This window comes from Hyperoodon ampullatus (assembly GCF_949752795.1).
Source record: "Hyperoodon ampullatus genome assembly, chromosome: 14".
NCBI lineage: Eukaryota > Metazoa > Chordata > Mammalia > Artiodactyla > Ziphiidae > Hyperoodon > Hyperoodon ampullatus.
Window position 1 is genome coordinate 12,627,641 of NC_136927.1, and position 25,407 is coordinate 12,653,047.

General features: G+C 42.9%; 1 protein-coding gene across 1 annotated transcript in view; it reads right to left on the minus strand.

Annotated features, from left to right (window-relative positions):
- Nucleotides 1-24,917: 24,917 nt before the first annotated feature.
- The window catches only part of PLCB4 (phospholipase C beta 4), a gene marked incomplete at its 3' end in the record, with an annotated part of 168,279 nt that continues 167,789 nt past the window's right edge, over nt 24,918-25,407 (minus strand). The window contains exon 38 of the mRNA XM_079718827.1: nt 24,918-25,006. Within this exon, the coding sequence (XP_079574953.1) occupies nt 24,918-25,006 (89 nt within the window). The remainder of the gene's footprint in view (nt 25,007-25,407) is intronic.

Below are 25,407 nucleotides of genomic sequence, written 5' to 3' on the forward strand. Positions count from 1 at the left end.
ACCCCCAAATCCACAGTGTCTTATAGCATTGATACATAATCTTTATTTAACTTCTTTATTTGGTAATTTACCCATATATGGTATATGCAAAAGAATGGCATATGCAAAACATTCTAAATAAAATTAAATATTCAAATTATTAGGTGTATCTCTTTATACTTGGTTGCACAAGCAATTGACTTGTGTCTGTAGAATCAAAAGTGGAAAGCTAAGCTTTGTTGCAGCTGAAATTTGGCTTGTTGATGTTTCAATCCACTTTGCAGTGAAATGTAAAAATGTACTCTGGTGCTGCTGTTCCCACCACCACTAATGCTCTCCCCTGACCCAGCACACACACACACAGACACACACACACACACGGAGATAAGGAAGCACACATGGATAAAGGAAGCAGGGATAATTGAACTGGACAAGATGCACACAGCCCTTAAGCCCAAATTACTAGTTACCAAAACCTTTTCTGTGTTCAACTTAATCACTGAACAATTATTTCATTTCATTTAATCACTGCCTTTGAAAACCTTTGAAATCCTTTTGGGATAGGAACTGAAAAATAAGTATACATAAAAATATTTTGTGCATATATTGGCAAACCCTAGAATATGTGGAAAGAATCAGAAAATTAAGTTTGGCCCTCTGATGCACTCAGCTTGCATGACCTTGATGAAATTTCCCTCATCCTTCCTGTCATTGGTCTCTCCTGCAGCTAGTTTAAAGAAACCAAGCTATTTCTGCAATGAGGGTAACCAGTGGAGAAGACAAGGCACCAGAATAATAGCCCTTTCATTGGCAATGTATCTTCATGCTAAGTTCTTAGAAAATGTCCTTTTATGAGCTCATTTAGGATAAATGCCTTCACATAGGAGGGAATGCAGGGAACAAAGTGTCTCTAAAAAAAATACCTGAATAAGCAGATGGTGAGGCCAGGTGATCATTCCTGAAAGGTTCAAGAGCAAAGGAATTATTTTTATCTCTTGAGTCAGTAATTAGTTAACTTTTTTTAAAAACAGTTTATGATAGCTACCGCTAGCTTCAATGTGTAAAATTTTAGGCTACTGAGTATAATCAGTCCTCTTGGCTTTCCTGGCAGTGAGGAAAATCTTAACCCAGGGGGGATCTGGGACTTTTCTGTAAAAGACAAGAGTCAATTGATAATTTTAAAAAGTCCTTTAAGAAGTTTTTTTCTCCAAGAAATACTAACAGCTATCCCAGTGGGCTTAAGTTTAGACAAGCTGTGGCTCATTTACAACAGTTTGCTCTCTGAGTTCTGAGATAATGCACTTCTTTAAAATTTCTTTTATGTGTATCTCAGGGGTTCCTTATTCCCAGTTAACTACTCTTTAAGTTCCCTATTTGCAGTTTTCTGCCTATTCACCTGAAGATGTGTTGGAACTAAGGGAAATTTATATTAATTGCTATGGGGGGGGGAGGGGGAGAGTGGGGCGGCCAGTCAGCTGAGCTTGGAAGGAAGCTTTGCTGGTGCAGACCTGGAGCCCCGGAGTTGCCCTGGGGTATTCTGATGTTGTAAGTTTGGGATGTTTCTATAGCTGTTTATTTGAAACCATTGCAAGATGCTTGCTCTGGTAACCAAGAAAGGGAAAGAAGAAAGAGTCTTCAGTGTGTTGGAAAGATGACTGGTACGGGAATCCAGGAAGCAATATGTTAGCTTTATTACTCCACTAACAAAAACTTCTGGGAGGAATGGCTTCACCTCTCTGGTCTTCAACATGCCTTTCCTACAGGATCCTTCCAGGACTGCATGCCCCGCTTCTATGAGTGACCTTAGTTAGGAAGTGATCTGAGCAATTCTTTCTAGGAAAAACAAACAAACAACAACAAACAAAAACAAAAGCAAAACCAAAAAACCCAAACAAACAAACAAAAAATAAAACCGCTGAGGATTTCCATTACTAAAGCTTTCTATCCCAACGAGCAAGAAGGCTGCACACATCTAGACTCACGGATTGCGGCCCTCGGCGTTACCTTTGGGTGACACCGAGGCACGTGGGCCCGGTTGCTCGAGTCTGGAGCTTGGCGGGGGTGGGGCTGCGGACTCCAGCCCTGTCTGCTTCTGCCCGAGAGACAAGAGATGCGCGCTGCAGCGGTGCGCCCAGCGGCCCGCACGCCGAGTTCGCGGCGACCTCAGCAGGGGAAAGACGTCGGCGCCAGGCACCCGGGTTGGACTTCACCGCACGTTCGCGAAGCTGCTCCCGGTGTGGAGGTGAGAGAGGAACCTTGCAGAGGTGTGGTCCAAGCCGGCTCCAAAGCCGGGTAAGAAGGATCAGTTCCGAGGGTGCTGGAGTTGGGCGAGTTCGGGCCTCGGCTGCTGGACAGCAGCTCCGGGCTCTTTTGTGTTCCGGTGTCGAGGGGAATTAGGACCAGAAAGGGAGGAAGTAAGTTCCTGGCAGAGAGTGTTCTCTGGCTCCCCGAGACTTTCTTTGGAGCTTCCAAGGCCGGGAAGCGTTGGCAAACCCCACGCTGGGGCGGGGAGGGTGGGCGGTGAGACCCCGGCGCTCTGCCGGCCTCGCGCCTCTTGGGTCCCTCCCCCGCCCGGAGAAAAGCCAGCGGGGGGGCTTGAGCGGGGTGGGGTGTTACACAGAGCAGGGGGAAGAGGCCAGGTTGCAGAGGCTTCGCGTCTCTTTTCTCTTCTTTTTTCTTTTCCTTTCTAACCCGCCAGGGTGGCATCCGCATCGGAGGGAAATGCCCCCGATGGACCCCAGAGGTCCAGCTTCCAGGGCAGACGTCGGGAGGATGCTGCGCCGCAGGGCCAGGGGCTCTCAGGCATCCTCGCGGCGCGCGGTCCTTGGACCACTCTGAGACGTGGGCAAGGTTTAGAGACTCTGCCGAGAGGAGATCGAAGCTCAGGTGCCCGAAGAGACTCAGAGGGCGCGCACTCAGAGGGAAACGGCTCTGCCTGCGGGGCTGGCGGCCTGGGAACCGGGCGGGTCCCGGCCCGGGGACAGGACGGTGACAGGGTGGACTGACTCACTGGGGCCCTCTGCTAGGGTCCCTGGTCGCTAAGTGAGGCTCCTGACCTGGTGGAGAAGTGGGACCGAAACACTCTCCTCCTCCCACACACGAGTCTTCTACCGCCTTGGGGCGCCCCGGGCTGCTGGAGGCCCAGGCCTGTGAGGTTAGGGTTAGAGTTTTGTTTGTTTGTTTTTGTTTTCCAATTTGGGGCTGGGGGCGAGAGCGGAGGTTATTCTGTACTCTAGGTCGCAAATGAGAGAAAAAGTCCAGGGACAAACCAGGGGCCGCTTCTCTGCGGCAAGTCCCAGTTCCCGAGACTGATCCCGCGCCCCCTGGGGTGCTGTGCCACACAGCTGGCAGGACGCGGAGCCGGGGACCTGAGGCTCTGCTCTTCTCCGGTGACAAGACCAGATAAGGACTCTGGGAGGCCCCAACCCTGAGAAACACTGTGGGGACCCTCCCGATATTCCCTTTGAAATAAAAATAACATTAAATCCAAGATTCAAATAACACTCAATCTCGCATTCTAACACTAGAAAAACCCCACTAACGCTCAGGATTTTTCTCCATGGCGGCTCCATGGTTACTTTTTAACTCAAAAGCAAATTTGTGGGTGCAGGCCTCTGCTGCCTCAGGTCTGTCTGCCAGAGGTGTCCCCGGCCCAGCAGCCCCGGTGGCACCTGCACGTGCAGTCCAGGCCCAAATCTATCTCCCTGCCGCGCCCCCATCCCCTCCCCAGGATGTTCTTTGTGTTTCTAATTCTCCCCCCACACCCCCCCTTTTTTTTCTTGTCAGCAAAACAGCAGGGTCTGTAGAGGTGGTAGCCCCCGCCTCGCCGTCTCTGGAGTCACAACCCAAGTCAAACGGGCGTTCCAGCGCGTTTGAGCTTAGGACGCTGAAGTCACCGCGAGCAACCCGCCCCAACCCCTGTCACCCGGAGGTCAGGAGCCTGGGTACCGCCGCCGCTACACGCTTCATCGCCGGTGACTTTGTGGGGAGGCGCACAGATGGGGAACGCCTCGGGCCGGCACTCAGGGCCAGCTGATGGATCGCCTCATTTCCTGACTTGATGGGCCAGAACCTGGGCTGGCCGGGCTGGCCGGGGGGAGCGAGGTGGCATAGGGACCCAGCCAGCCGCACGGGCACATAGGCGTGTGTGTGTGATATGTATCTTAGAGAAAGACCACCAATACCCTCCCTCCCCCAACGCGAAGTTATCCCTCCTCCGGTTTTCTGTTCTGGACACAAGCGCCTTGTCCCCGGTTGTGAGTGCAGTGGTGGTTGTCAGAGCTCCAGGCGTCTGCTCGCACCGTGCTGGCAGCATCCTTTTCCGCGGAAGGCTGAGGAGGCAGGACTTGGCCTCCAGTCCAGTCCCCCGAAAGGGCTGTGGGTGGGGGAACAGGTCATGAAAGCCGCAGTGTGGAGGGGGTGGGGAAGCCTCCATTCTGGGTCCATCTAAGGTCCGCCTCTCTGGGAAACTTGGAGGGAGACAGGGGACTGGCCTTGAGAGTCAGGCAGCGGTGAGGAATGTTGGAGAAAGGTGGGTGGGAAAATGCACATTGGAACGCTCGCTTCCGGGGCGGTTGGACACTCCAGCGAGTACAACAAAGCCGTGTGTGCCCCTGGGGAGGGCGAGGTTGCTGGTCCCTGTCTCAGCACCTCGCCCTCAACTCAGGAAAGAGCTGGGAAGAGGAGAGAAACCCAGGAGGGAGCCGGAGGCTGAGCTCAGATGAGAGGACAGCTGAACCAAAGAAGGGTCAGACACTGGGGTTCCTCTTTCTAGGCCATAAGTGTGAGGTTTTCTTTTTCAGCTTCCGGGAATCCAGAATCTTCCTCCAGGTCTCTGGGAACTTGAACTCTGACTCTACTTGGAAGCATTCATCCTAGGCTGGGCCTTGGAGAGGCCTGAGAGGATCAGGCCTGGGATCTCAAGGAGTCCCCAGCCGGGTGTGCACCTGGGCAAAGTAGCCCACCCACTCCCCAACTGCCTTCTGGGAAAGTGGCCACTCTCTAGGGAGCCAGGAAAACATCACAAGGGTCAGGACCTCTAGACAGTGCACTGCCCAGAGACTGAAGTGTGGTCCATGGGCCAGTAGCATCACCCTCACCTGGCTACTGCAGAATCTCAGGCCCCACCCAGGCCTCCTACATCAGAAGCTCCATTGAAAAAAGGGGTCTAGGGAGCTTATGAACATCTAAGCTGGAGAAGCCTAATTTATAGAACCTCAGTTTAGCCACTGGCCACTTCTTCCACCTTTTGTCTCCCAGCCTCATCTCCAACATCTGTCAAATCAGAGTTGTTTCTGAGGTCCTGGGGAACTCTTAAGCATCCCTGGAGCCACTTCAGACCAGTGAAATTAGAATCTCTAGCTGGGGGAGTCCAGGCAGGAATATGGTTTTAAGTGTCCTCAGATGATTTTAACAGCAGCCAGGAAAAACTAGCATAGAAGTACCCACTTTACAGATTAGCTGAGATAGGTCTGGGATCTATGCAAGACAGTTAAGCCCCCTGGGCTCTGTAGCCCGATTCATTCTGACTCCAGCAAGTGTGGCCTTGAGGCAGCTAATTAATCTCTCTGTGCCTCAATTTCCTTACCTGCAAAATGGAGTTAATAATGCCTTCCACAAAGGGTGTGGTGCAGATTTAGAATCAAATGTTTAGAATCAAAGTCAATAAATGTTCACTTATAGGCCAAGTCCCTCAATCTTGTTTTAACCCAGAATGGCAGAAAACTTATCTCACTCCTTTTCCTGCCTGCCACAAGCAGTCCTCTTGTAGAGCCTGTTTTTGCTTAAATATTCATGTTTATTTTTCAACATTTTCCACGTGAAAACCAATACTTTTAATTGCTTAGCAATTTAGTAAACCTGACCCTATGCAAAGATAGGTCCATTCCTAAGCCATTCGTTCTAGAAACACTAGTGAAGTGTGCTCCTATTTCCGTGTCTCGCCAAGGCAGCCACAGAATTAAGATACCTGGAGGGCTTGTTAAGACACACAGGAAGGGCCCTGCCCAGAGATGCTGCTTCTGTAGGTTTGGGAACGGGCAGAGTAATTGCATATATGACAAGCCCCCCAGCAGTGTGGGGGAACCTCTTTTAGAACCACAGTAATGGTCTGCTCAGAGCATCGTAGAAATCTCAACAGCAGCACTGTCCAATAGAAATGAAAGGCAAATCACAACTGTAATTTTAAATATTCTGGTAGCCACATTTTATTTATTTATTTTTATGTATTTATTTTTATTGAAATATATTTGACATATAACATGATGCACATTTAAGGAGTAGAGTGTGTTGATTTGATAATTTATTTATCGTAATGTGATTGCTATTGTAGTGATAGTTAGCACCTCTATCACATCACACACATCATTTCTTTCTTTTTTTTTTTTTCTTTTGGTGGGGATAGTTAAGATCTAGTCTCTTCGCAAGTTTGATGATTATAATACAATATTGTTGTCTATATTCACTACATATTCCATTAGATCAACGAGACATTTACCTAACAGTTGCACGTTGTACCTTTAAACAATATCTTTCCTATTCCTCCAGCCTCTGGTAACACCAATTTACTCTCAGTTTTAATGAGTTTGGTAGCACATTTTAAAAAAGTAAGAAGAAATGGGTAAAATTAATTTTAATAATACATTTTATTTAACCTAATATATTCAGCCTATTGATATTTCAACATTTAATCAGTAACAAAAAGTGATAAGTTATTGAACATTTTGTATGAAATCTTTGAAATCTGGTCATTTTAACCTGGGATAGCCACATTTCAACTGCTTAAGAGCCACAAATACCTGGTGGCTTCTGTAGTACATGGTGCAGGTCTAGAGAATTCTTTCAACTGGAAAGTAGAAGACATGAATTTCACTGTTCCCTTGGAAATGGCCCAGAGATGCACAAAAGCCAGAATGTCCAAATAGTTTTGTCTTTGTATGGTGTTTCTTTGTGTGTAGATGGGACACAGGGGTTTTAAGGAGAAGAAAGAAGGGATACAAAGGTAGGAGTCATTTGGGAGCTGTGAGGTATGGGGTCATCACCCTAACTGGTGTGATGATCAATCCAGCTCATGCTTTGAAAGAAAGTTTAGTGGACATGTCTTGCTTTTCTCCACCCACCCCCAGCATCCACTTCTACTTCCTGTAACTATACCCTGTTTCCCTTGGAGGAAAATCTATGTCCAGTTATCTGACCATAGAACATTTGCAATATTGAATCTGCTGTTCATCCTTGATTTAGGAATCAATATTTGACCTTATGAGGCAGGATGAGGTGTTTCCCAGGGCTTGTAGGAAAGGTATTCTTGCTCTTCACTGGACTTGCCTAAGAGGATGTAAGGTCTGGCACTACTAGAAGGTGAAAACTTCAACTTCCACCATGAGGAAACAGACTTTCTGGTAACATGGAGAAGATCAGAACTGAGAGAGAGAGAAGCCAGCACCACAGGGCTTGGGTCCCTGACTCAGGTGCACTTAAAGGCAGCTGTGAATCAGCCCAAATCCCTTACCTCTTAAAAGATGGGAGAGGAGGAGATCCATTTCATGGGTTAGTAGGTATCACAAGTTGGACCAGAGTGGCAATTTGCATTTGTTGGACAGCTTGTTCTAGCATTCAAGCTTTTTGATGCATTATTATTATTATTATTATTATCTATTTTTTATTTATTTATTTATTTTTTTGCGGTACGCGGGCCTCTCACTGTTGTGGCCTCTCCCATTGCGGAGCACAGGCTCCAGATGTGCAGGCTCAGCGGCCATGGCTCACGGGCCCAGCTGCTCCACGGCATGTGGGATCCTCCCGGACCGGGGCACGAACCCCCGTCCCCTGCATCGGCAGGTGGACTCTCAACCACTGTGCCACCAGGGAAGCCCTGCATTATTATTTTTAAACAACACTGGTAGCAGGACACATAACTTTTACAGTAGCAGCCCATTTTTTGGATCTCGTTTTTTAAGAATGTCCTGCAACCTATAGTACTTTGACATTGAAGACTTGATAAAAGGTCAGGGTCTACAAACATTATGGTAGATGTACTTCTCACAGCAAATTGTTCAACCCAAGTGCTGCTAAAAGGCTGGTCTTAACTTCCCTCCAAGAGCATGACATATGATATAGACCTTGACGGGAGTATGAATGAACACAGATATTGCTCCTTCTTAAGTGGCTATAACAACACATTTCTTTGACTATACCTTAATAGCATTATTTTGTGGTTATTTTTCTATTTTCCCTGCTAGTGGAGGACTCCTTGAGGACAAGGGTCACATTTTTAAAAATTAATTAATTATTTTATTATTATTTTTTTGGCTGTGTTGCATCTTCTTTGCTGCTCCCAGGCTTTCTCTAGTTGCGGTGAACGGGGGCTACTCTTCGTTCTGGTGCACAGGCTTCTTATTGTGGTGGCTTCTCTTGTTGTGGAGCATAGGCTCTAGGTGCATGGGCTTCAGTAGTTGTGGCATGCAGGCTTCAGTACTTGTGGCTTGCTGGCTCTAGAGTGCAGGCTTAGTAGTTGTGGTGCATGGGCTTAATTGATCCGCGGCATGTGGGATCTTTCCGGACCAGGGCTCAAACCCATGTCCTCTGCATTGGCAGGAGGATTCTTAACCACTGTGGTACACAGGGAAGCCCAAGGGTCACATTTAATATGTCTGTATTTTTATATGTCTCCCAAACACTTATCACAAGGTTTGGAACACCACCGATGCAAAGTAAGGTTTCCTTTCCTGAATTTACGCATACTTGTTAAGGCTTTGTTATTTCCAGGAGTCACTATTGCCCACATGTGCATGAAGTTAAAATATTTTGTAATCATCATGTCTACAGGTATCCATACATTACCAATGGTTGAGGTTCGTTATATCACTATAAACAAATGTTTATGGGTATTTATCAGACACTGTTCTAAGCTCTGTTCTAAACAGATTGAGACACCAGGCCTTTTCCTGTCCTTAGAACTTTGTGCCTGCTGTTCCTTCTGCCTGGAAGCCTTTTCCTACCCCCTCCATATCCCCACCTCCCTCAAGTCTGTCTTCACATGTCACCTTCTCAATGAGATCTCCCCTGGGCATCCTATTTCTAAAGATACCCTCTCTGCCCTCATAGTTACATTCCCCATCCTTTCTCCTGGCTTGATTTTTTTCCCCTTTATAACATATCACGTTTTTAACATTTCTGTATTTCATCAACTCTAAGGTGCCACCTTATTGTAAGACACACCATTATTTTATGTACTACTAAGGAAGGAAAAAATGCTGCCCATTAAGCCATGATATGGCATAAATTAAGACTCATTTTGACTTCAGAATACTAAAAGTGGGAGAAAAAAAAGCCATACCTGGCTTAGAATGAACACTATAATACTATAAAATGCATTCATTTACGTTATTTATTGTCTGGCCCTTTTCAGTAGAAAAAATATTTTAATCTTTTTTTTAAACTTCTAATTCCTCAGGGTCTTGAATACTCCATGAAATATAACAGACATTTAAAATTTTGTTGAATGTGGAGGATATAATGCATGTCTTCAAGAATGAGATGAGATCCAGTAAATAGTTATTAAATAATATAATAAATGCTTAAATAGAAGGTGGTAGGAAATGTTCTTTGCAAGCTGAGAGGGGCGTATATCCCTTCTCCTGGTGGGAGGCCTCCTGGGGAGGTAATGGCCAAGATGGTCCAGAAGGGAGTGAGAGGCAGGCACTGTAAGGGGCAATTTTCCAAGCAGAAGGAACAGCATCGAGGCCCAGGGATATGAGTATGAAAAGTTAGGAGAACTGGATGTTATGTCTGAAGCTGCGATTCTCAAACTTGAGCATGCATCAGGATCACCTTGGGGAAGGGACAGGGATACTGATTCAGTAGGTCTGGGCAGCAGCAAGAGAATTGTGTTTCTACTGGGTTCCTAGGTGATCCTGATGCTGCAGGTTCAGGGACCACACTTTAAGACCTGCTGGTCTAGGGAGATGAGGTTGGATGGTTCGAGAAGGGATCAGCATTTCAGCTCGTGTATATTGTGGGCTCAGCTGTGGAGGGATGATGTAAGCTGACACAAGGCTTAGAGGTGATTGGGGGTGAGGAGAGGACAACAAGGGGCTTTTAATTTCCTGAATATAGCTTTCTAAGATGTGAATGAAATAGAATACAGAAACTTTTATATAGCTACATAAGCCCATGGGAAAGTAAACACCTTTTCTATCTAAGGCTGCTCTCTCTTTCCTTAGAGGAGCCTGGGGTAGACAAAATGTACTAGGTTTGTTCTTTCAGTCTTGTCATGGGAAGAGGCCAAGATGGGGTTAAATGTGATTTTGACAAAGGCCAAGGAGTTTAAAAAAGTGAACTTTCTGAGAGCCAAATGTTTATGCCAAACAAAAGTTATGGAACTGTTTTAAAGGCTGGAAGGAAGTATTTCTCTAGCCAAATTGTCATTCCCATGAGGAAACTGAGGTCTGTAAGAATTAAATGCTGGGGCAAACTCCCATGCTTCCAGCTTTTACATCCCCATCAGTAAAGGTGAGACCAAGGCACTGGAACTGTTACCAAGTCCAAGCTCGTACTGCTCACTGCACGACAAGCCAGTAAATCTGAGAGATGTATTGTTGGGTCAAGGAATAGTGACTGTATTCAGAAAGCCAGCAAACCAAGAAGATGGTGGACTACTGTCCCAAAGAACCACCTTGCCTGGGTTTGGATGCTAGTTTCTTTTATAGCACAAAGGGTGGGAGAGGTGAGGAGGTAAAGTAAAAAAGCAAGAAGTTGTTGCAAATATTTCCTGGTTCTGGCCAGCCTCCAGAGGGGGATGTGTTAATTTCTTCTCTCCTGCAGCCTCCGCCCATGACTGAGAGTTCCAGCTTGTCCTTCCTGGTGGCCTACCTAGCCAAGCTCCACAATTACATTAGCCAGTTCTTTGCTATAAATCTCTTAATATATATCTCCTACCAGTTCTGCTTCTCTGGTTGAGCCTTAACTCATACATGAGGTTGATAGTCATGATTTCCAAGTTGCCAAATCCAAAGATGAATTCTTGGATTCTTTGACACAGTGATCTTTTCCTCATCTTGGAAGCACTTTGTTCATTGGCTCTCCTGGTGACTCTAATGGATCACTGGCTACTTCCCAGTTCCCTTTTGTGGTTCCTCCTCACCTGTCCTTACTTCTTTTTTTTAATCTAGGTAACTTTGGTTTATAACATTATATGTTTCATGTGTACAACACTGTATTTCTACAACATCATATTTCTGAATACACTACAACAGGCTCACCACTAAAAATTTGGTTTCAATCCATCACCATACAGTTGATCCTCTTTACCCAGTCATGTTGTCCCCCTCCCCCTTTCTGGTAACCACTACTCTGTTCTCTGTATCTGTGCTTGCTTTTGTGTCAATGGTGTCATATGGTATTTGTCTTTATCTGTCTGACTTATTTTACTTAGCACAGTACCTTCAAGATCCATCCATGTTGTTACGAATGGCAAGATATTATCGTTTTTTAATGGCTGAGTAGTATTGTCTTAACTCTTAAAGTTAGAATGCCCAGTTCTCAAACCTCTCCCCTTCTCTTCTTGATTAAATCATTCAGTCTTGTTCCTTTAAATGAACTGCATATGTTGATTATCCCAAATTCTCACCTCAAATAAATCAACTGCTTAGTATCTCCACTGGGATATATAAAGATATTTCCAACTTAACAAATCCATGATTGTTAATTTTATGCATCAACTTGGCTAGGCTATGGCGCCCAGATGTTTGGTCAAAACCAGGTTATATGTTGCTGTGGAGGTATTTTTAAAATGTGATCAACTTTTAAATCAGTAGACTTTGAGTAAATAGATTACCATTCATAATGTGGTGATCCTCATCCAATCAGTTGAGGCCCTTAAGAGAAAAGACTGAGGTCCTCCAAGGAAGGAAGGAGTCTGCCTTCAGACTGCCCTCAGACTTGAACAGCAAAATCAACTCTTTCTTGGATGTCCCACCTGCCAGCCTGCTCTGCAGAATGCAGACTTGCTAGCGTCCATAATCACATGAGCCAGTTCCTTAAAATAAATCTCTCTCTACACACATTCTATTGGTTCTGTTTCTCTGGATAACCTTGATTAATACAATGTCCAAAACCAAACTTCTCATTTATCCCCTGCCTCCACCTCCCAAAACCCTGCTTCTTTTCAGCTGTTACAGTTAGCAGAAATTCCAGTTGTTCAGACCAAGAGCTTCTAAACCACCACTGACTTCTCCCAGTCCCTCATGCTCCACACCTAACTCATCAGAAAATCCCTCCATCTTTCCCTTTTAACCAGATCCATGATCTGACAACTTCTCATCATCCTTATTGCTCTTACCCTGGTTTTTGCTCCTCTTATCTAGTTAAAAAATTTCCTAGTTAGTCTTCTGTTTCTTCCTTGGCTCACTTGTGGCCTTTTCTTCGCATGCAGTCAAGAGTGATTCCACAGTGTAGATGAGACCATGTCAGTCACTCCTTCCTCCAAACTCTGCAGTGGTTTCCTCTTTCATTCAGATGAAAAAGCCAAGCCTGTAAGTCTGTCTATGTTGTGGCAACTGTTACATCTTCTACAATCCCTTACCCCCTTCACTCTGCTCACATTCTGCACATTCTGCTGCCTCAGGCCTTTTGCTCTAGCTGATCCATCTGCTGGGAGCTAATTAAGGATTACACTTGGCTGTGAAGAATGGAAAACCCAAAATAACAGTGACTTAAACAATATAGCAGTATATTTTTCTCAAAGAAAAGTCCAGGAGCCATTGATCCAGGGTTGGTAGGCTGTTCCATGGTCTCAGAGATTCAGACTTCTCCAACCTGGAAAGGCCTTCATTCTCAATGACCCCTCATAGTCCAACCAGTAAGGAACAAAAGACACAGGAAGAAAATGGGTCAAGGTCAAAGGAGAGACAACTGTTGTCTTTTAAGAAGATGCACTAAATCTTCCCCTGGGCTCCTGACATTCCATTGCCCAGGATGTAAGCACGTGGTCCTACCTTGCTTCAAAGGAACCTGGGAAATGCAATATTTATTCCGGGAAGTCATGCACCTTGCTCAAATTCATAAGTTCTATTTCTGAAGAAGATGGCCAGAAGGATATTAGAAAGAATGCCAGCAGTCTCTATCTCAGCATCTATTACAAAGACAAAGATGTCCAGTGTGGCTTGGGAAGACGAAAAAAGTGCAGAAGTCTGGAGAGATAGGAAGGTGTGTGGAAGATTATTTCTAAAGATGGTTGCCCCAAATTCCTCCCATTGTTGAGCATTTATATCCCTCTGATCAAGAGGCAGGTCCATCTTCTCCCTTGAGTCTGGGCTACCCTTGTGACTTGCTTTGATCAAGAGAATGTGGTGAAAGTGATGTTGTGTGTTTTGGCTTAGGCTTTAAGAATACTGGCAACTTCCTCTGATGTCCTCTGGAGATTCAGCTTCCAGAAAAAGAAGCTTGACCTTGACCACTAAATGCTGAGAGACCATGGGGAGGGGGAGAGGCCCAGGTAGCCATCCTGGCCAAGGCACCAGACATGTGAATAAAGTGTATTAGACATTTCAGCCTCAGTTTGGCTCCCAACCAAATGCAGCCATACAAATGACCCCAACCAATAAAATGGAGCAGAACTGGCCAGCTGTTCTGCTGAACATCATGAGAAATAATACACTGTTGTTGCTTCAAGCATTGTTTTGGGATGGTTTGTTATGCAACCATAGATAAATGAACTAGCAGGGGCCAGATCATGGGAAGGTATATAGGCTCAGGAAAGAAATATGGCTTTTATTTTTAATGCAGAGGGAAGAACTGGAGGATTTTAAGCAGATGAGTTATACGATCTGATTTACACTTCAAGAGGCTCAGTCTGCTAATGTGTGGAGAAAGGGCTGTAGGGGCTCAAGAGTGAATGGAAATGAAACCAGGAGGCTGTGACAGTTGTCAAAGTGAGGAGTGATGGAGGCTACAACCAGGGTGGTTTTCCCAGTAGTGTTGGGAAGTAGTTCCATTCCAGAAATAGCTTGGAGAAAGAGCCAATAATACTTATTGATTAGACCAAGGGGATGAAAAAAAGAGATAATCAAAAATTATTCTTAGAATTTTAACCTGAGCCCGGGAAGGTGGAAATATCATTAATAACTGAAAAGTGGTTTAAAACAACAACAACAACAACAACAGGAATTCTGTTTTGAATGAGCTAACTTTGAAATGCCTATTATATACCCAATGGCAGGTTTATGTGGGGATCAATGAGGAGGAACTGCCAGACATATAAACTTGTGAGTCTGATTACTGGGGATCATTTTTGCTACTTCAAGGGAGGGCTGTGTTGCTTTGCCCCGCCCTTTTGTGCAGGGTCCACCTTCTCATACAAATGCAAAATATTAGTGAACCCAAATAGTAGTCTTTCACACTGAAAAGTAAATTTAGAAAAGCACACTGTCTTTGAGACAGTCTCGTGGCTTCCTTGGCACCTGACATGCACATGCCACGGACCTGGGATGATTAATGGATGAGACTGTTCGTGACCCACTTATGGGCTGTTGCTTCCATTATAAACCCTTTGAAATCTGGAAGGCTGGCTGGAGTCCATTCCCACTGGACACACTGTCACCTTTTGTATTTATTTTTAAATCATAAGACGAAGCAAAACAAAACAAAAAATACCCCTCATGACCCACCCACTCATATCTCTAGAGATTTGTTGCTACTAAAATATAGTACATATGATAGCATCTGTGTCCCTCTCATGTTTTTTGTCCTATTTGTTAAAACATTCGAGATTAGATCCAGTGCTGATTAGTTCTCACCAGTTTTGGTGATCAACGTTGATCATTTAAGAATAACATATTGCAGGTTATTCATGACTTTCATTGTTATTATTGTTTTTTACATTTCTCAGCAGTCACCTCCATACCAGAATACAGTCAGTGAAAGAGAAAAGACAAAGCAAAACCTTAATATTTTTTCTTGATTGACTAATCCATTAAGCAAAGGTCAAGACATCTTTTGCACGACGTTGAGGACTTTGTTGTCTCATAGTAAAGTTAAGACACATACATGGGCATCTGGCACACTCTGGCAGCTGGAAGTACCATTTCTTTATTTTTTAAAATCAGAACAATTCTAATCTGAATGTCCTCCCCCAATCCCATAAAATTTCCAAGGTTGAGGGGAAGTCCAGTGCAGCAGATACTCTTGGTGCCCATTTATTCCCCTGTGGTCCCCGGCAGCTTAAGGACATGGTGGTGTTCATGCCTCCTGCCTCAAGAACCCATGGCTTTTTCCTGAGGGCTTTCTCTGGCCCCTGGAACTTGCTCAGCCCACAAGGGGCAGGCTGGAAGTGTGAGGAGTTACTACCCTCAAGAACAACTCTCACCCAACAAGATGAGAAAGTTAGAGGATGAATAGCCTTGTCTTCACCCCTGGTGGGACAATCCTGTGGGGAGTGCTACACTCTCTCCATCACAGAGTCCCCAGTGGGATGGAGCCCCAGTTGCCCACAGCAGTAACAGTGACCATTATTATACCGCTAGTGTTCTATCCACCCCCACTCCAATCTCTTATTATGTTTCCTGAGATCACCTCCAAAATAGAATACTTGTACCCAAATTCTTGTCTGAGGGCCTTCTTTTCTGAGACCACAAGTTGAGACATCCAGCATCACCTAATTGCCTTCTTCCCCTTCTTTTGGACAATGCAATGACACTGGGAGGCCCTGAGGAGTGGGGGGGGGCACCCACTCCTCAGTCCCAGAGGGCACTGCTGCCACTGTTCCTTGTCCCAGTCAACATGGACTGGGCTACATGTCCAAGGCAGCCATCTTTCTTGTTAGCTCCCTTCCTTCTATAAAGGCTGGCAAAGCAGTCAGGTAGCCTTCCCATCTGAGGTTCTGCCGCTGCCCAGACCCTGGGTTTCAAAAAGCCTGTTCTTTGGGGGCTCCAAGGGCCCTTTATTGCTTCTCTCGTCCAAAAGCTAGAGAGCTGTGTTTTCACCACTCTGCTCCTCGACTCTGGGGTACTTCAATCTCCTTCCCTCTTGTTTACTCAGCTCCAGTGGGCTAGATCAAGGGCTGGCAAATTTTCTCTGTAAAGGAGAAGATGGTAAATATTCTAGACTTTGTGGGCTAGGCAGTCTCTGTTTAACCCTGCTGTTGTATGTAGCATGAGAGCAGCCATAGGTCATACATAAATTGACAAGTGTGGCTGTGTTCCAATACAACTTTATTTATGGACCCAGAAATTTTCATTTCATATAATTTTGCAAGTCAAAAATAGTTTTCTTTAATTTTTTCCCCCAACCACTTAGAAATGTAAAAGCATTCTTAGCTCGTAGATCATCCAAAATCAGGTAGCAGACTGGATTTGGCCAGTGGGGTATAGTTTACTGACTTGTAGGCTAGACTTTCAAAGAAAAATCCTCTTTAGATTTTTTTTTTTTTTTTGCATTATGTGGGCTTCTCACTGCTGTGGCCTCTCCCGTTGCGGAGCACAGGCTCCGGACGCACAGGCCCAGCAGCCATGGCTCACGGGCCCAGCCGTTCCACGGCATGTGGGATCCTCCCAGACCGGGGCATGAACCCGCGTCCCCTGCATCGGCAGGCGGACTCTCAACCACTGCGCCACCAGGGAAGCCCCTCTTTAGATTTTTTTATGCAGTTAAGCTCCTTTTTGATTGGTATTATTTGAATCTAATTAAGGTTAGGAATGCATTGGATTTATTGGATTTATCAAGTTTTGATGTATTATCAAAATAAATCCTTCTAGGTCAGGGAAGTATCCTTTGCATTTTCCCCAGAGCACCCCTTGTGGTTGTATACATAAATTAATTTATAATTGCACCAGAGTAGAGAACTTATTATTTGTTCTTTATTGTGCTATACACTGTGCTGTGGGACTCACTCAATCATTTTCTCATTTGAAGAAAAGATGATAAAACCCACACTAATAGGTTGCCATGACAATTAAATGACATTGTGTCTGTGGCAACGCTTTGTTAATTGTAATTGTAAAATGTAAGGTGGTATTGTGATCATGCTTTTCAGGTATAAGATATGATGATCTCTGTTACAGGGTGGTGATTCTGTAGGCAAGAGGAATTTGGAAGCTGGAGAATAAATATATTTTATTCCTTAATCTCCCATTATGTGGCTTTGTGACCTTGGATTCAATAATTTCTCCATCTGTGCAATGGTGATAATGTTCTTGATTTGCCTGTAACATGGTGATTAAATGAGAAAGATTGTTAAATGCTATAAACATGTAAGATTTAAAGTTACCATTTGGTCTCAGACCCCTTTAAATTTTTAAGAAACTCAGAGGATTTTTATTTATGTGAATTAAATGTCAATATTACTATGTTAGAAAGGGAAACAGAAAAAAGTCAAAATAAAAATAATAAACCCATCATATGTTGATATAACTAATGTATTATTAACATAGCATATTTCAATAAAAACAACTATGTTTTCTAAATATTGGTGGGAAGGGTGACATTGTTTTACGTTATTGCAAATCTCTTTAATGTCGGGCTTCACAGAAGTTATCTGAGTTCTGGTGTCTTTTTCTTCATTCAGTCCGTTGTGATATGCCATTTTCATTGAAGTATATGAAGAAAATTTGGTTTCGCACAGAGATGGGTTTGATACAAGATGACCTGGCAGACCCTCTGAAGGGCTTTTGGGGACACTGGTCCACAAAGAGGTCCTTGATGCACACTTTAAGAACTAGTTTTAGAGACTATTCCCATCATTCCAGAAGGTTCCCACAGGAACCACTATCCTGGCCTTCAAGATTGGGATTACCTCTTCTTGAGTTTCATATATATGGAATCATAATGTAAGCACTTTTGTGCATTCCACCGTGCATCAGATATACCAGATTTTATTGATCCATTCTCCTATTGGTGCACATTTGAATTGTTTCTAGTTTTTTACTATTATGAGTGAAGAACATATTTTTTGGTGAACACATGCACTCATTTCTCTTGGAGTGGAATTGCTGAAACATAAGATGAGCAGGTGGATATTTAGCTTAATAGATTTCCAAGCCATAGAAAATATTTTTATTTGTTGAATTTTATTTCAGTATATATCATTTAACATAAATTTTTTCATAATTTTCCTATTAATATACAATCTATTCTATATCTTTCTTTTAAAATGTTGCTTTAAAAATCCATGTAATTTCGCAATACTATAAAATTCCATTGCTAGACTATTAAATAAAAAGAAAAATCTGTTTCATTTTATGTGATTGGACAAGGTTATGTAGTAAAGTAATTCCCCATTTACCTGAGTGTCTTCCATTTTTCTGGAAACTTAAGGATTCATAACTAAGACAAAATATCTAAAAACAACTAATGAATATTAGTAGCTAGGGTTGTTCACATGATATAATTTTATTGACCAAGGAGCCCAAAGGAAGGAAAAAGAAGGTTTAAAAACAAACAACAAAAAATAAGACAAGAAGGAGGGGTAAGTAAAAGAAGAAGAAAGAGGTGTATGTCAAATGATAAGGTTGAAAGCATCAGCAGTCCAAGTTAGAAGAAGTGAACAACAGACCCTCAGAAGGTTCCAAAAGAAAATAGAAACAGACACAATGAGATGCAAGAGACACCAAACATGGCAGCTTAGTAGTTGGCATGGTTCAGTGGAAGAGAAAACTGTGTCCCACTCACATCAGTGATTCCAGTGGCTTTATTTATGCACAGTCTCTGGAATTCTGAGATGACACTTTTATCATCTTCATATTCCCAAGACTTGGATGTATTAACTATTGCCACATAACAGACCAACCCCAAATAACATCTGTTTACTGTTTCTCATGAGTTTGTAGGCTGACTGGGTGGTTCTACTGGTTTGGGAAAAGCTTGGCTGGTCTTAGATGCAAGCTCACGCATCAGCTGTCAGCTAGTAAGGTGGACAAGATGACTCAACTCTCTGTGAGTCTCCCCCACCACCAGCAGGCCAGTCTGCACTCGTTCTCATGGGAGAGGCAGAGATCCAAGGGAAGGAAAAAAAATGCACCTCTGCTTTGACAAGTTTGCTGCCATCCCAGTGGCGGAAGCAAATTACATGACCAAGCCCAAAGTCAGTGCAGCAGGGTGCTACCAAATGGCAGGGATACAGGAAGGCATGACAAATTGGGGCCATTAATGCAACCCATCTGTCATACTGGCATGGCCTAAAACTATAATTACAGATAATTAAAAAAATAATATATTACTAGTTAAAAACTATTGGATTGGCCAAAAATATCATTCAGGGTTTTCTGCAACATCTTATGGAAAACCTGAACGAACTTTTTGGCCAATCCAATATTTGAACATATATAGGATTACAGTGGGCTCCTAATAAATATTTGATCGATGAATAAAGTTAGTTCAATGCTGAGAATGTGTCCACTACAACCATTCGTGTGTCAGTCAAGGTATATAAGAATTCATAATTTAGTCTTATAGTCTATAGGGTTCAATATGCTGTTTTATGAGCACCACTCTCTAACACAAACACCAAGATTTTTCTACGGAGAAGCAAAAGATAGAGTTTAAAAGCTGTGTGTGAGAAAATTAAGCATATATATTGCTTGAAAAGGGTAAACAATAAGTATTTTGAGCGACAAGTATAACATTTCCGCATTTAAGTTATATAAGTTTAGAAACAATCAAGGGTCAAATTCTTTTATCTCCCTTGTTATGTTTTAAATACATTCAACTCACCTAAAGCTATTGGGTCATGGTGTGAGTGGTTAGGTATACAATATTAAACTGGCCTCCTTTGGAAAAGTTTTCCAAATTTTATCTTGGTGGAGACTTTAAGGGGTCTCAAAAATTTCCAGGATGAAGTCGCTTGGGGACTGTCCCTTGCCCCAAATTTCCAAGGAAGTATCATGAGGAGAGGAGAGGAAGAGGCATTGCTTCATTAATCGAGTAAAGTGCTGCCACCTATTTTTTCTTTTAATGTAAAATCAATGATACTGCTATTTTTAATCATCTCCCTGCTCCCTTCCTAATATTTTTGCATTATTCTAACCTATGGAGCAGAACAGTTTTCATGATATATTATTATTATTATTATTATTTTGTGTGTGTGTGTGTGTGATACACGGGCCTCTCACTGTTGTCGCCTCTCCTGTTGCGGAGCACAGGCTCTGAATGCGCAGGCTCAGCGGCCATGGCTCACGGGCCTAGCGGCTCCGCAGCATGTGGGATCTTCCCGGACCGGGGCACGAACCCGTGTGTCCCCTGCATCGGCAGGTGGACTCTTAACCACTGCGCCACCAGGGAAGCCCCATGATATATTATTAAAGAAGATGGCTCATAAAAATTCATCCCAGAGGTACTACCCAGGATTTATTATGACATTAAAGTTGTGCTTGGGATTCTGTGAAATGCCAAGCACCAAGGGAAAGTTGTAGAGAAGAGTGGTCTTCTGCTAAACTTTCACATGTGATGATAAAGAGAAGCTATTGAGGGCTTGGAATGAGGCATCTCTAAGACTACCTCAGCACTGAAATAATGCAGGGTGTTCCCTCTTCACTCTCCGTAATCACACTTAGTGTTGATGGAGCCACATTGCCTGTTAACCATTGTAAGAATCCTACTGCTTTGAAAGGATGTTAACAATATGAACTGAGGAAAATTGTTTTTCTTGAAATTGGGAAGGAAACTTACTTTAGCCTTTCATTGAAAGACATTGCACAAGAGGCCAAACAGATAGTTACAAACCCTTCATTCATAGAAAACAACTTAAATGGTCATTGGGTAGTTACTGACTATCTGTTCTTTGCAAAGCAAATAAACAAAGCCTGAAAAGAAATTAGTCTGGGCAGGTGGAAAAGTCTATGCTTAAACAACTTTTAAAGTATAAATGGATACATTCAGAAGAGCAGATGATTTCTTGCTTGGGGGAATGAGGGAAGTTTTGAAGGTGGCATTTTTGGAGGTTGCTTTTAAGAACTGATAGATCAACATCATGTGACGTGGCTAGAAAAGATGTGTGCTACGTGTATGAACAGAGAATAGTGATAATCCAGATTGGCTAAGTGAGGGTGCAGGCCGGGGCCAAAGCCAAATGCTGATATCCGTAATCTCAACATTATTCTTTAGGTAGTGGATAGGAACTCAGGCTTTACCAGCCAGACAGTAATATGATCAGAGCTGCTGTTTGGGAAAATTAACCGAGGTGTAGAAGAGATTTGAGGGGCAAAGAAATTCAATAGGAAGTTACTAAAAATTTTGGGTATTGAAGAATGAGAAAAGTTGTAAGGGAGAAGGCAACTTCCAAGACAGGGTAGAATTCATGGGTTTTATAAATAGATTGAATGTGGGAGCACACAAGGTTTAGCGCCTGTTATGGACCATTAAACAGGGAGGACAGATGGAGGGAGGGTCTCTTTTTTTGATTAATTACAAACAATGTGCATGTGGGCCACTTGTTTAACCGAAAAGCTAAGAGGGGGAACCAGAGGTTTGGAGCAGTAAGAATTATGTGCAGAGGAGTAGAAATTGAAGACATGTGACTGAATGAAACAACTAAGGGAAAATACACATAAAGAACATTCTTTGAATTGATGGTGAGAAATAGATTTCTTTCTGCTTTTGAAATGCTTTCCAGGAAGCTCACTGCTAAATTTCAAACCCAATCGTGTAAGTGCCCTTCAGTTTAGGTTTTCTGATATAGATATAAGGTTTCTCTTGTGCTCTATCTTTAAAATGAAGTCCCCCCCACCCCCATTAAGACTCTGGATTTGAGTAGTTTGTATAGTATTTTTTGAAATACTATATATTTCATGAATTCCAAGCTTCACATATTTTCTACATTTTAACATTCCTGAAATTGAGATGTGTCTTATAATCACTGGATGGTGTGTCATAGTTTAACTGGCAGCATGCTTTCATTCTTTGAGGAATATAAAATAGTAATGGGCATGTTCTAATCAATGATGTCTTGGATTTGATGAAATATGGTACTTCCCGATGGGTTTCCCTATCTTGTAAATCTGCTTTCTTTTCCATGAAGACTTTTATCCCCCCAAAAGGGGAAGAACAATCTACTTAGGGAAGAAGTCCAGTCCAGTGTGAGCATTCTAATCAATCATCCATGAAAGGCTGAATATCCTTTCAGGGCTGATAGGAGGGAGAAAGGTAAGAATTGAGTCAAGTGCCTTGATCCCCAGATTGGGACAAAAAGTCCTGGAGGTGGGAGAAGGAAGATGTAGTAGAACCTCTATAGGCTTGCTTTTTGCTTCTTGTGGCATAGCTCTAGAAAATTACAAGCCTCCTGGAGAAACCCCCGTGGTATTGGAACAGCATGGCATTAGAAGCTGACAAATGGCCGAAGGAGGTATTTAAATGGATGAACCTGAGCTAGCACCTCTGGTTCCCATTCCCAACAAAATACAGAAGTTTCTGTGTATCCCAGAAGAATGTTGGAAAAAACTGAGCCTAGGGAGAAAACTCCTCTGAGCAGAAACCTTGAGACACTGGGATGGAAGGGCCCACCTTGCAGGCAGTTAGGACCACCCAACAGATGAGACCAGATGCTCCTCCCCATTGCCAGGAGGACACACAGGCTTCTATTCACACCAAGAGGCCACCTGGGGAAAGAAGGAGGGAGACCTCCTTAATGGGGAGGGAAGTCTAACTGGGGGTTTGACTTTGAAGTAATTTAATATGCCTCTGAAATAGGTGTTTGTTTTTTATTTTTAAGTTGGAAGAGACTGAGTAACTGTAATTGGCAAGATTTTTTTTCCTTCATAATAAGTGAGAATGCAGGATTTGAGTGCAATATGAACTTACAATTGAAAATAAACACATCTTTTTGTTGTACATTTGAGCTGTGTGTACATTTTCATCCTATTACAATGGATCCTTTCAGGGAATAAGATGTCTCAAATACTGAAAGTAATCTGGATTAAAGAAAAAACTGGCTCTGGATTTAAGCTGGACCTCAGAAATATTTATGGCAATGTAGGAGGATGAAAAGCCAGAGAAGAAATCATCAGAAAAGTGGGAAAAGTAGGAGCTTGCTCCTTCATTTTCTGCTTCTCTCTCAGAAGAAGAGCAAAAAGCAGGGGAGTGATGGATTCAGTCAAGTGCTACAGAATGGTGAGCTCAGCTGAGCGCTGGGAAGAAGCTATTTGATTTGACGAGGGAGCCATTTGGAATCTCTGAAAACTGGCCATCCAAATGTGGTACCATTTTAATAGCCATCATTTTTCATGGGATGTTGGTGTTGAAAGATTCATAGTCTAACTCCACAGTCTTACAGATAAGGAAATTTGGAACCAGAGAATTTCACAGAAGCCAGTTTAAACGATAAGTATGAGAAAAAGAAAAAAACAAGTACTTTACATTGGGAGTCAACTAGAATCAGCCTGTTTTGTGTCAGGAGCAAAATGTGTTGGGTCATGCATAAGCCCCCTTCAATGAGGAGATATTTTATGAAACAGGAAAAGTACACTGGAAAGCATCCTTGGGAGCAAATACTCTGATGGGTGTTAGATGTGTTTTCATTTTTTATTAGAGAAGTTGGAAGTTTAATTTTAATATTGATGGTAACATAATTTTCTCTGCTTTATTCAGAGGAACACACAGAATCAATCTGTACAAGCATATACAACAATTCAGTTGGTGGTTTGTGCCCTAAAATCAGTAATCTGATTAGCTCTAGATTACGGTTTCCATGCACTCCTCTGGGCTTTGGGGCATGGCTCCATTCCCAGGGGGGACTTCTTCATGCACTCTCTGCAACACAACTACAGCAGGCTTAAAGACCATGCAGATTAACACTGTAGCAAATTGTTTTGATATTTAACAGACATAAAAAGGTTATTTCCTGATATGAAATTCTGAAAATCTGCATAAATATTTTTGTGTAAAATTAAATTAGTTATGTATTTATTTTTGAAACTAGAACTTGAAGTATCAAGAATGCCCACATAATTCATATACACATATATATAGACTTCTTCATTATGCTAAAAGTCTTGAGAGTCAAATTATATTCTGTGCCATACATTTTCTTAACCAGTATTTACTTGCATTAGGTTAACTCTGTACGGATTAGTCATAATTGGTGCTTGTGTATCATGCAAACATAGTTCTAGTATTCCTGTTTACTAATCTTGTCATGTGGCAATATTTAGATGATTTTGCTCTCTGACAGTGAGAATTAGGAGTATAAATACTTTATACATGGTCACATTTACAAACGTTTGCCAATAACCACTTCACAATCTTTATGGTGTGAGAGTGAGCTGTAATAATATGGAATTGGCAGAAGCAATTCCTAGAAAGCAATGTCAGATGTCAACTTTCTTAAAAGTTCCTGACAGAGTTCTCCTTTTGAGCATGGATGGGTTTTGGCACAGGGACACTGTTCTTTTTTTTTTTTTTTTTTTCTATTGTTCTAATAATTTCCACAACTGTTACGGGAAGTTAGCTTCTTATGGCATGGTGGAGACTTGGCACTTACTGATGAGGTAACTTAGATGTAGAAAAATTCCCCCAGACTATTTGTCTAGCAGATCACCACTTCTGCTGATAAATTTGTAGACAGAGTTTTTTTTCCCCCTAGTGCATGCGCTTACTATCACAAGGCTAATACACTATTTTTGCTGTTGCTCAAACATGTCCTAATGCATCACAAAGCAGAGTTGTTAACACCAAGCTCATTTATCTGTGATGGTACTTTATAGCAAACATGTTTAAGTGGTATGATCAATGGGTAAACTCTGCCTTATTGGAATCGTAATTTTGGGGGATTTGTAACTACTTTTGGTTGGCCAAGGAAATTCAGTATTCAAAACATTTAAGAGAAGTATGTAAGTCTCTGTGGTTTCAGGTGACATCTTGTCTATACATAAAGGAAACGCAAAAGATATCAGCTTTCTTCCACGGAATTTGTGTTCAGAACTTTGGGAGTGTTCTTTTGATGCAGTGGTTCTGTGGTTTCAGTTTGCGTCCTGGAGTTTCACACAACTGTTGCTGGTCTGCGGTCCATCTCGGCTTCCAATTTCACCATCTGCTGCATCTCCTTCGCCTGTAACATCAGAAACATGACCTTACATGTTGAAATCCTCTCCTGAAGCCATAGAGCAAACCCAACTTCTCTTCTCCCGTAAATTTGATGCTCGTCATTATGTCCTGGCTACTTAAAGTGTGGTCCATGGACCAGCAGCATCAGCATCCCCTGGGATCTTGTGAGAAATGCAGAATCTTGGACTCCACCCCAGACCTACTGACCCAGAATCTGCATTTTAATAAGATCCCCAGGAAATTTTTATGCACATTAAAGTCTGAGAAGGACTGGTCCACACAGTACCAGGAAAACAAATTGAGAAGAGGCTATGCCTGTTACTCATAGATTATGTCGTGTCTAACTGTTTGATTTAGTTTCTACAGATTGACATGCCTTGACTGTGTGTAGATAATTTGATCACT